This window comes from Rhipicephalus sanguineus, chromosome 1 (genome assembly GCF_013339695.2).
Source record: "Rhipicephalus sanguineus isolate Rsan-2018 chromosome 1, BIME_Rsan_1.4, whole genome shotgun sequence".
Lineage (NCBI taxonomy): Eukaryota > Metazoa > Arthropoda > Arachnida > Ixodida > Ixodidae > Rhipicephalus > Rhipicephalus sanguineus.
The window spans coordinates 277,349,973-277,362,997 of NC_051176.1; the positions used below are offsets into that span (position 1 = coordinate 277,349,973).

A 13,025-nucleotide genomic window follows, 5' to 3' on the forward strand; every position below is an offset into this window, starting at 1 on the left:
GACGTATATCCTGGTTGCACAGGTTACCCTGCAGGAATGTGGTCCATGTATGATTTTGTCGCATGGCTTTTTAGATATCAGATTTCAGTTTACTGTAACTGTATGTTTCCTGGGCATATTTTCAGTGCATGGTTTAAAAGTAATGTAATTGTGTTTATAGTTTATATCCTCGTGCTGCTTCTGCTGTGCCGAAATGCAAACTCTGCTTCATTTTGCTACATTTCACCATAATGTGGCAAATCTGCGCATAAGTGTATGCTCCGGTTTTCATATAGGTAATGAATGCTTTGAACACTACTTATCCCACTGTGTGAAAGGCTAATGGAATCGCAGTGCACGTGCCAATGCGAGCCAGTCCTAACGAAATCGCGCTGACACTGCTGTTATTCATTGTGGTGATAGCATCGCAATGCCCATTTTTACTTAATGAAAGATCAGTGCAGAAGCTGCAATACTCGTCATTTAGTGACTGATTAGTGCTCGCAGTGGGGAAGGCCTAGAGACTTCCTTCGCAGTGTGGCTGCGACACTGTGAAAGAAGATGAGACTACATTTGACAGACTTTTGATTACCACTGGCATATCCAAATTGTTTTTCCGCTGTTGACGTCGTCAGCGACGGATTGTGCACCCATATGTGACTAACATACCTGCCAAGTCTCCCGGATTACCCGGGAGACTCCCGGATTTTGAACGTTTCTCCCGGTTGTACGGGTCATAGCAAAATCTCCCGGAAATCCAGTTTTGCCCCGCGCGGCCAGTGCTTTGTCTGGCCGCATGAGCAAAGTTGTCTGGCCATGTAGTAGAAAAGACGAAAGGATTCTTCTTCTTCTTTTCTTCTTTTTTTTTAACGATGGTAGAAAGGTTCAACTCGGTTTCATTGCGCATGAAGTAGCTGTGCACTTTGTGCCGCAGTGCTGCCAACGCAAACATGTCATAGCACTGCAGCCGCGTCTTGCCTGTGATGCGTACATATAAGTACATACAAAAAGTGGGCTCTGTTTTCGCTAGGAGAAAGCGCTCGCAAGAATTATGGCGCCAACACAAGCGCGTGGTGCAGGTAGCTGTTTGATGTCGTGCCGCGAGGTGGGACGTGCCGCGTACAGATGCGCAACACGCAATTTAAAAATTGATCCTAAATGTGTTATAGGTTATATCTGCCGTTAATATTTCGTAGATGATGCGTTTTTGTACACACAAATCTATCCCACAAGTTATCTCGCCTTCAGAATTTTGTGTCACTACTGCTTTAAGTGGAGAGCCCAACACTTAAAAGGGTAGCCGTTACCGATGTCTGTCGAGATAGCGCGTTCGCCAGCGCTCGCGACCGTCCCCGCCTCAACGGCACCCCTTATGGTCCCTTGTCCGACGAAATAACTGGTAAGCATGCGACGACAGGCCTCGCACGCGGAGCGATGTAATCGCATGTGCCCTTCGTGCGACCGTGACGGCCGGGTCGTTTCATCTCTGCTTCAACCGCGTTCGTCCCTAGCGCTAGCGCGCTTGTACTCGCACGTGAAACAGACGATGCGTAAGCGATGTTATCGGTTTGGACTCTGTACAGATCAGTTTTAGAATAGCGTACGCTAAGTTAGCGTTAGCGTTTGCGGCCCGCTATTTCCATCACTTAACGGAAGCCCGCAAGCGTTAGCGCACGACGCATGCACAGTTGCACGAGAAGCCAACGCAAAGCTTTGCGCACGCTATTCTAAAACTGCCTAATGTCCGTATAATTGCTATCGCAGTACCCCCCCCCCCCCCCCCCCCCCCCCCCCCCCCCCCCCCCCCGTTGAGTAAATCTCCCGGATTCCGTTTCTCCAAACTTGGCAGGTATGGACTGAGTAGCCGACGGGTTTGATGGCATTGGACATGGTTGAATCTCCCTCAGTCCGCGACAGCTTCTGCCATGTTTGTCACACTGTGCAGGCATTGCACTGAGTCAAAACAAGACTACTACTTGCTGCAACCACTGTGGATGAAACCAATTGGTTGCCGTCAGGGCCGGGCAGAGATACTTTGCAATTGTATTGAGATATGATACAAGACAGAGATAAGTATTTAAGATACAGATACAATATACTAGCAGATTAAATGTGTTTGGTATAATACTTACTATTTGTGTCTTAAGATACTTCGAAATTCCTCATTATAGTTCCATTCTTAGAGCTGTTGGAAGTTTGCTTTGGCTTGGAGGATTTCTTAAGATCAACGCAAGTACACTGTGCAATCTGCAATTTTTGCCTGCAGTGAAGATGCACTCTTATTGGATCTGGATCCAATAAGAGTGTTATTTTTGTTATGTTATTTTTGTACTAATCATTCACATAAACTTCTTATATGTGTAGTCCATACTGATTAGGTTGCACATATTCTATAAAATAGAAATGTGTATAAACCGATTGTACAGCGACTAGTCAGTTGTCATTTCTAGGCATTAGTAAGTGGCACTAGATCCAGCTCATGATATGTGCTATGATATGTACAGATATGTGCTGTATATACAGTACAGAATGTGCCTTAGAGGGTATCCTCATTTTATCTTGATGACACTGGTATACTGCATTTACATCAATTGTTCAATGAGCTTGTAATCTTAATAGATGTACGCTCATATTAACGTAAATGTGGACTAGTTGGACTTGTATAACAGGTGAACCACAATGCATTTTTGAGCACGGGTGAACAGAGAAATGACAGCAAAGAAATTAAGTGTCCCAGTGCATGCTGTTTCTTTGTTCATCTCTTGTCAAAATTGTGGTGTGGCCAACCTTTTATGGTTGAAGGTTGAAGTTCGCCGTGGAGCAGCACGCAGCACACCGTTGCACCTACTCCACTTTCTATTCTTCAGACAAAGAAACACTTATTTATTTATGTATTTATTTGTTTTGGTATTGAAGAGGAATGCTTAGTGCTACAGCCACATCGCCAGCGGGAATAACAATATTTTATTATACCCCCAGGCTTTACAAAAAGGAGGGCTTACAACAATCAAACACATAACAGCTGATAACGTTATACAGATCCAGGATGATGCATGTATACTTTGCCAGCCAGTATCATAAGCCGCGTTTACCTGTATGACTGAAATTTTTAAGAAGGTACGTTTGAAAACATTGTGGTAGATATTGAAGATGCCTGTATTCAGCATATCTAACTCATTCTGTTTCTCTCGAGAAAATAGAAAAAACACATTCACAACTTTCGAGGTTCATTGACTAAATGATGCCAAAGCTGCACAAAACATTGGATTGTGTATAAAGGTAAATGTACAATTAGTAAAAAAAAAATTCTCTAACCACGGGCTTTGTGTTGGTAGTGCTTCCTTCTAAAGAGCCCTCTGCAGTACTTTTACAATGCAGGCATCAACCAACTCCTCAAAATTGTTAGTCTGGTTTACAGTGGAGGAAATGTGCGAAATGCTACGAAGATAGCCAACAGACACAACGTTCAGACGTGTGGGCAACATCAAGAGAAAGTTTAAATGTTACATATCAGTCGGGAGAAAAAAATCCGGCAGGTCTTGCACATCGAGGGAATCAATTTCATGCAAAGTAGTCAGTGAGTTGCAGCCTATGCTGGATTTTTTGCTTATTGTGAGGTGGATCAACGTCTTTGAGTAATTTGAGTAGTTCTACACGAATCGTGGACTTACCAGGCACATTGAGGGGTAGGTAGGTAGGTGTAAGGGGTAGGTAGGTCATGGTCCGATGCAATGTCTGCTTTCGCATTAGATTAGAGATGTCAGTTTTATTGCCACAAAGTGCTACGGTGTGGTGATGTGCACATCATAAGTGGCTGTCATACGCACATTCGTGTGATGCTCGACTATAGCTTGCGGAGTCATAGTTGTACATATGTAATGTTTATTAGATTGATATGAAAGCGAATAGCCAACACTGCAAACACAATTGGTGTTGTCCTGAGATGATGCTTGTATAGGATCTTTTTCCTAAGCAGTTTGAAGCACTGTGGTATAATACTCATTCTAAAAAGACAGGGCGTGGAAACACGGACACAAGGAAGAAGTCGCGACACCACAAATGCCAACTAACAGCTGGGTGGAATACTCGGCTGCCATGCAGGATGCCTGGGTTAGATTCCGGCCTGAGTCATGATTTTTATTTTTTGCTTCCAACGTGATATTTCCCTTGTCGATAACGCTGCCGTTGCTGGCACTGCATTTTCTGCGACACGGGGTCTTTCACACTGTCACGTTAAGGCTTCCAAAGTCTAGGTTGACATAAACTGTGAATCACCTGTGGTGCATGCCCGCTTTCCACAGGCCGCGGTATGTGGGTATGTGCCACAAGTGACTGGTGGAAAGGGTTTCATAATGTACGTGACAGGCAACGTTATTCATGTCATGACCTGTGCACCCTGTTTGTCGTACACTCGTATTATGCCAATTTTGGTACATACCAAGTTAAGGAGACGGAAGTGAAGGGTACAGGGGCGAGTTCGGCCGTCTACTCCTGGAGGCGGTGGATTCCATGTCTGCTACCAAGGGCTGCCCACTAGCCTGTGCCACGGCGGGGCACATACCATTGACTAACACACGTTGAGCACTTCATCACTGGCTCCACCATGGCAAGAGCATCCTCGGCGTCATCCTTGCCGTCCTTGTCGGCATGTCCCAGAGACTTCCCATGGCTTCCCTTGTCTTGCCTATCTTCGCCAAACAGCCTGGGCACCTCAGCGCATCTCTCTGGTTGCTCGTGTCATCCTTTGCCAGCCGTTTCCGCTGTTGCCGGTCGCTGTCGTTCTCTTCCTTCTCCTCTTCCTTACCTCCATCCTTCTCGTCGTCCTCCTTCAAGTCATGTTCCATCTATATCTGCGGAGTTCTCGCCACTGATGACTTCCTTCTGCGTGATCTTGTCTTCTTTGACCTCGTCGTCACTGTCAGATGCTCCTTTCCAGTTCAGCGAAGTCTTCACCTCCTTCGTTCTCATCTCCATCCTCCTCAACGACCTCATCGCCACGCAGCGACTCCCCGACCCACTGTTCCCAGTGTAGAGACTCACCGGCCTCTTCTTCGCCGCCCTGGCAGTCTCCGGCCTCGTCCTCAACGTCCTCCTTGTCCACTTCCGTGTATTCCTCGCCAGTCACGTTCTCCATGCCCTCGTCGTCACTGCACTCCTCGGCAGTTTCGGCAGGCATGGAATCTTCCTTAGCAGCTCTGTTGTGGTTCTCGTCCTCTGCCCTCTGGTCGTCACCAGGTGCTGGCGTGCCTAGTTGCCCCGTCGGCCGCAGCCCGCAGGTCAGGACCCCTTTGGCCTCACGGAATGCGATGGTCACCGTGTCAAGCCGTTTGAGTACCTCAAGCAGTCATACGCACTCGGGATCCATCGGTCCCTAGAGGGTCACGTTCGGTGCCATTGTGGGAGGTGTGCAAGAAGCTATGCGGAGCCAGAGGAGAAACCACCTTCCATAGCCCAGCTCCCGGCCCCGACTGCCCAATGTTCTGCCGAGCGCAAGCGCGCCAAGCCCGAGCATGCGCCGGGCTTCGTTAACCTCATTGTCTGCTTCCTGGCTGCCGCCAGCGCGCCCACAATACCAAGGGAAGGAGACGATCAAGAGAGCGCCAAGATGTAGGCGGTCAGATAGATAGAAACGGTCAAATTGCCTTTGGTTCATTATGGCCTTTATGTTTGAATATAGTAAAATAAAAGACACCTTTCGCTAGAAAATATATGTATTAGGAGATGGCTGGACTCGTAAAACAAACGCATTAACACTTCAGCAAAAGCTGTCATGATGTAGTCTTGTAAACAGTCTTTCTTTAATCATGTGACTTGAAACAACATGCTGGTGCTGAGAGATATGGGCAGTGGTGACTGAGGTGCCCATGCTAGTCGAATAAATTTCATAAAACATTGCTTTATTCTTTAGGACCTGCTTTTCGGTTTTGAATAGTATTACAGAGCATTGGAGCAAATATTTAGCAGTAAATGGAAGAGCACAAGCAAAGTTCAACCTAGGTGCTCATATTTGCAGAGATATGTATTGCTCTTCCGGATAAAACTTGTCACCACTAGTGGTGTCATTTTACGTGAAACCTGTTGGCTAGATCAGCAATACATTGCATGACACATGTTGAGAACTTATTTTTAGAAATACAAAGAAAGCAAAGGGGTTTGTTATGAGCACTGGCTAGTTTTATTTGTCTGAAGTTTCAACAGCCCACATAACAAATATAATGAAAATTAATTATTTAGAAGGTCATATTTATTGTTACATTCATGTTCATTCATGTTTGTTCAATAGAAAGAGGTTGTTGATGTGTGGTCTTCTGCATTAAACTTGAACTGCCCCAAATTGCTATAGAGGCTAAGTAACTTGTGTCAAACATGTATCTTGGATCTTAAAATGCAGGATACTGCATAAGATGTATTGGAAATAGATTCCGATGCCCCATCTTCTGAGGGTATCATGATACAGTTGCAAGATACCCAAGAGTATCAAAATACATGTATTTTTGATACTGCCCAGCCCTGGTTGCTATCAACATGATCTCTAGTGGTGATCATACATTTGTGAATGCACACAGCCAACAAGTGCAGAGTCAAGACTAAATTATTCTTTTTCACAACTGCTGTGAATGAAACTGCAGTTGCTATCGACAGAATTACAGATGGTGATTACGTGGTCAAGGCGGTGTCATTGGAGGCACTAGACGCAAGAATAATGGCAGCCAGGGAAACAATAAGACTGAGAAAGAGGAGAATGAACTCACTGGAATAGGTTAGCGTGCGCGCCCTGTTCAGGTGTCGTTCACTCTTTTTTCCTCTCAGTCCTTTTGTTTGTTAGGCTAGTAGCATGGTGTTTCACAGGAGGGATGTGGGTTGCCACCCATCCCGTACCTTGCTATGCCAATGGTTTCCTTGAACCTATGTCTGCTACAAACCAATTTAATCAATACCAGTTCACAGCAAAGACTGGATTATAGTTGGTATTAAATGAAACTGCATTTTTATTAATTGCTATTCCAATTATGCTTCAACACCACCAGGGACATTGCTGGGATTTTATTTAAAGGGGGTTTGAACCCCCACCACCACCACCCGAAACCTTTCTCATAACTGGGCCAATCATTACTATGCTCCTTATAACTTTTTCTTTCTTATCATTGGGTCCTTGTGAACGCTGTGTTTGCAGTTTGCGTTATTTTATAGTTTCACAATTGCTCCTATGAGAATACTGCTGCAGAACTCTGTTTATTCTCCGAACAAAAAAAAATCTCCCACTCTGAAATACCATTTTAATGCTCTAAAATGAATTTTTTTTCCTGTTCTGAAAAATGCTCCAAAATGGCCTAAGCCAGTATAATCACTGATATGCTCTTATATTTCACCTAAGGGCACCGGGTAAGGCAAAATCTGAAAAAAAAAATAAATTTTTTTCTTTGCAATTTGGGGAATGTGTCCCTTTGTTGAATATTTTTCACAGTTGTGTTTTTCTTAAAAAAGTATTTTTTTGTGGCTGAAAACCAGTTTTTCCGAAAGCAAGTAGTGAGTGAAACCGTCAGGCGCACGAAGACGGGAACAAGATGACACGGTTTCATAATGTCAATGTACCAACTAGCTCGGACCCAGCCTCTGATTAGTGCGTGAACACGCACCCTAGTACAAGCCCTTCCTTTGTGCGCCATACTTACGGTCAGTTTTTCTTGAAAAAATCTTAGTGTACGAAACCCAAAATGCTTGTCTGGAGTCAGCAGTGTGTAGGAAATTGTCTGGTAACTTATAAGGTAGTCCAAAGACGCTGTGCGCCTTTTTATTTGCACCTGTTCTTGGGAGCGTGTCTGTTCGAACGCTTTCAGCTCCTAGCTTCATTACGCCTTGTGTCTGTCGTGCCTGTCGATAAGTTGAGATGCTGAGGGTAAAGGAGGTCTTCAGCAAGTGTAAATTTCCTGGCAACCAATACAGTTTTCTTGCAAATGTGAATAAATGCAGCGACGTACTGAGGTGCTGAACGCTGAACCAGCAAGCTCTTCGTCATTGAACCTCTCAGCCTTTTCAGCGTCCTTTGAGGCGAATTACATGCAGGGTGATAACGGGTATGCTCTAATGGACATGAATATTATTTTTGATGCAATTAGACCGAATTGCACAAGCAAACTGTGCAGTGCAAGTGTTAAGCTAATGGGTATTGTGTCGCTGAGTCTTTGCTGTGTTTGTTAAGGCTTCATTGCGGCATCGGATGTTGTTTTTTCATTTAATGATGGCAGTATCGCACGAGGCAAAATTCTGAAATAATTACGATTGAAGCCTGACTAAAGTAGTCAATTTGTTGAAAACAGTTGACCACAATTGACGATACATTGCGGACAAAGCTCCACGACAGCTCACAAAAGAAGCAAGGCAAGCAAGACGAGAGGTGCCAAAGTGAAAAATCAACTTTGGCAATGATTGCCAAGCTTGCAGCCACCAAATAAATTAGTTGAACGGTGTTTGTAGCAAAGTATGTTCGCTTTTCAGCTGTTCTAACTTTTAAACTCTATTATCTCGAAACCATGTTTTTTATTACTTGGGTACCATTATTTCCTATGTATTTCAAGATGACCAGTTGATTATTTTTTCTTGTACTCTGCATAAATGCATACAGCTACTGAAGCAGAATTGAAATTATGCACTTTAAAGCTGTTGCGTTACAAATTTTCAAAGATGCAAATTAACTCAAAATGTAGGTCCTAGTGGTGAAAAATTTACTAAAATTCTAATATTAGTGAGATTTCAATAAATCTCTTCAGTTAAAAGAGCGGAAAATTTGGAAGAAAATGATATCTGCATTATGTGGATATCCCTTTTAGTCACTGAGAAAACAGCACCTCAAAATAGCCAAAAATGCATGGGACCTATAGGGCTTACCCTGTGTTCTTAAGGATCTCTCATATTTTTCCATGTTTTTAAAAAAGATAATTTAGGAAATACATTTTCTTTGCTAAATGATATACTAGAAAACAAAGTTTGTATGTCTTCTACATTGTGTTGTGTAATACTTGCTGCACACTTAAATATGTAATTCCATTGAATAGACTGCGAGATGTCAGAGGATGTATTAGCCCCAAGATCTTGGAAGTGGTGTCTGCTCACCTTTGACGACAGCAGAACTCTGCAGCGCGCTGTGTGTGTGTGTGCACTAGCTAGGTGAATGCAGTTCAATGCTGTCAGCCAATTAGCCTTCATGGTGGCCCAGTGGTAATGGCACTCGTCTGCTGATCAAAAGACACAGGTTCTATCCTTGCTTCCACAGTTGCACTTCGATGGAGCCCAAATACTAGAGGCCAGCATACTGTGCAGTTTCAGTGCACTTGTCTTGAAGTTACCCTTTTATTTCCTGTTGCTGCCGAGCCCAGGGCACACCTGCAAGTTTTGTCAGGAGGTAGATGAAATCACCCCATAGGCAGATTAGAAGTGATAATTTAGGTTTCCACATTAATATCGGTGAAATTTAATGAAAATAACTAAAGCAGGCATTCTCGTAAACATCGCTATCTTATGGTCCTTGTATAACTGTTAACACGTGCAGCCCTTTGACTTGTCCTTTCATGAGCTCTTGCTTTCTTCCTATCACTAATCACACTGAGGATGGGGGAAACAGTAAAATTTCATACGGATGTTCGAAGAGCGAGCTTTTTTAGTCGGGTTAAATAGAATGCCAAAGAAAAACAAGCGTTGAGTACCCATTTAAATTAAATGCTTCGTCACATCTGTTCAGCAGTAAAACTAATTACATAATTTTAACATAATTACATAATAATTACATAATAATAACTAATTACATAATCTATGACATGGCAGGATTACATCTGGCGCACGATCACATTGAATTTAATGATGCGTATGTCACGTACGACGCTGCAGGGTTACCTCTGGTACTCAAATCGCAACGAAATTATAAAAAGAAAAGCAGTATGTCATAGCATCTTATCTGCTTGTTGTGTTGAAGTGCTTGTTGAGGCTAAAGCATTGTGCATCATTTTTAAAGAATGCAAGCATGTTGAGAAATCAAGACAGCGAATTGATGTGCCGCATAAAGGTAAGACATGCTTACTCAACAGCCTTACATAAATGACCTCATTCATGTGCTTGCTCAGGAGCCTGGCTGTCTGCACAACTGCAGTACACCAGAATCACTTTGATGGGTCTCCATTTAAATCAGTCTCTCCATGTGGAGTTCAACAACTATTGTTGCTAATATCATCACTGCTTTGTTACAAACCATTCGTTTTTCTTTTTGTTCTGGTTTGAATCGGGTTCAGGCATAATGTTTGTGGGGATTGCGGATAACAACCCTCACCCACAGCGGCGGTGATGACAAGCAGCGACGAGAGCCACTGGGCATATGCCTCCATGTGCGAATGGTTTATAAAGCAGCACAGCGAGTGGCCCCGGGAGGAGTGGTCGGCTAACATTTGTCAGGAGTGCTCGTGTGCGCGGTGTGCGATCCGCCGGGGCCTGGGATAGCGGCACCGGCGCAGAAGTGGTTCGTGGAAGTGATTCTTGAAAGTTCTTTTATTGTTTTCGCGTCGCCTTAACGTCTTTAAAGTTTGGACTAATAAATTTTATTGCGTTTCCCCGCCGTCTACGAGCACCACCTTTTTGGAGTAGACAACGAACCCCCACATGTTATAGTCTGTTAGGATTCTGGTTCAGTTTTGGCCAATATTCCGGTTAGAGTATGGTTTCTGGTTCGAGTTCAGTTCAATTCAACAGCCTGCATAATATCCAACAAGGGTTGCTGATACGTTATGAATGCCACTTTTCGACAGGTAATATAGTGGGAAAAATGATCGGCTGCATAGACAATGGGGAGTTCCTCTCTGCCTGCGATAAGGTGTGCAGTGCATAAGCAATTGGTGTTTCCCATCCTTGTTTGTCAGCTTGTGAGAGGATTGCACCCACTTTGTGTGGTGATGTCACAGCCTAGCTGTAGGGGTCTCCTTTTGTCATAGTGCTATGAAATGGTTGACAGTTAACTTTTGCTGGCATGGCGACCAAGTCCTTGCGACTTCTTTTTGAAGGAGTTGGTATAGGTTGTTGGCCACAGTAGCCCAAATGTTCCAAAAAGCAGCCGTAGAATGTTAATAGCCCTAAAAATGACTGAAGTTCTCGCTTGTCAGTCTGTGCTAGTAATTTGAGCATCAGAGACATGCACACTGACATAAATAAGCTTTCAGTGTTCCTCTCCTTATCAGTTGATCAGTTAAAGGTGTGTGAGAATTGTAAATGTCATGGTGTATAGCTTAATGCAAACTGGGAACTTGCGAGCAGTTCATTGATATGTTACTTCGTAAGATGCCATGTTCACTACTTTCCTTTCACAATGTGCAGGGGACTCAACTCTGTGAGTCCGCAAAACAATGCAGTGGTACAGGTGGTGGGCATGCAGCATCACAAGCTGATCGTGAGCGCTGCCTCATATCTTTTGACACCTGGCCAGAAGAAGTTCAGACGCAATTTGTTGAGGCGCTGCTAGCACGCATGTCTCACTGCCAGCATTCACGCATCAGCACGTTCCTGAGGCCAATGCTGCAACGTGACTTCATTTCCTTACTGCCAAAGAAGGGGTATGTGCAATGTTACTTCGCTATGCTATATTTTAATGCAAGAATGAAAATATGCTGATTCATTGAGTGACATTAAGGGGGTATGGTATGGTAAATCGGCCAGAAAAGCAATTTTTTTTATTTCATTAGTAAAAAAAAATACAGACTCTGAGGAGCAAAACTGTCCGTGGGCCAGTGCATAGGAGCGTTCGAAGCCATTAAAAAATGGCTCCAAAAGCCGCACCTCCCGACAATTGAGAGGGTTTGTTTACATGTTATTTTCCACCATTATCTCTCTGTGTATGTACCTTTTATAGCAAATATGGCTACATCGGTTATATTCATTTCCTGCCATTTTCATAACATAAGCTTTGATTGCAAATTGTACCACAAGAGATGCTTTTGTAATGCAGTCATTGCTTTATCTTGTGAGCACTTTCTGCACAGGTTTTAAAAAGCAAAAGTGCATTTTTTCTCCAGATCATTTAAAAAAAAAATAATCCAGACTTTTTGTACCTCTTTTATTTATTTATTATTTATTTATTGTACCCTCAGGTCCCGCAGGCATTACGGAGGGGAGTGGGGATACATTAAGAATACAATAAATAGCAAGGCATAAAGAAAAAAAAAGGTAAAAGTGCAAAGTGACTGGCGAAAACTTGCGGCAAGACAAAGAATTAAAATAACAGCGGGAATACATGAGAACAATTTTAACAATAAGGGAAAAATTATAGAAACAATAACACATATATTCACAGAAGAGCAACTGTTTTACGGAACATATCTGTTGTGTAAGTGGTGTCATGGGGAAGGTCATTCCAACTGGCACAAGTTCTGGGTATGAATGAGTCATGAAAATATTTAGTGCGACATGATGGAATCCCAACTTGGAGTGGTCACTGGAAGCCAATATGTATGAGGGCTTAGTGAGTAATTTCTTTTTCAAGAAATTACTGACCGAAAAATATCCGACCGATTGAGCTGAAATTTTCTCAGGTTATACTTAAATCCCTTCCAAATGGTCTGAACCTAAAATTTTGAAAAACTGTGTGAGCTTTAATTAGGGAAAAAAATTAATTGGAAAGTCTCTTACGGCACATGGCAAGTGAGAATAATAGATGTATAAATTTTTCTGTAAGATAAACGTAGGAACCCATTCTTATAGCTAGGGCCACTACTATGTGGAATTAGCGTGCAAAATTTCATGGTCATACTGCTTTTTGTTTCTGAGAAAAGGTACATTTCATTTTACACCCCAGTCTAAAATTTGGTACTCACATACAAAAAAAAAAATGTAAGAAAAGCTACTGTATAAAAATTACACAAAGTGAAGGCCAAAAGCTTTCTTACTGAACACAAAAAATTTTCAAAATAATACATGGAACAGTTCCCGAGATATAAGACTGAAACCAAAACGACCCATTTACCCTACTATACCGCCTTAAGCTGTTTGAATGCTTTACTGATATGTATGTTGAA

The 13,025-nt window shown here is 43.0% G+C and overlaps 1 protein-coding gene across 2 annotated transcripts in view; it reads left to right on the top strand.

The window, feature by feature from the left end:
• The window catches only part of LOC119379032 (F-box/WD repeat-containing protein 11), a 61,383-nt gene that overhangs the window by 4,554 nt on the left and 43,804 nt on the right, over positions 1–13,025 (top strand). For both annotated transcript variants that reach the window (XM_037648169.2, XM_037648171.2), the window contains exon 2: positions 11,332–11,567. In XM_037648169.2, coding sequence (XP_037504097.1) covers positions 11,332–11,567 — 236 coding nt within the window. The remainder of the gene's footprint in view (positions 1–11,331; positions 11,568–13,025) is intronic.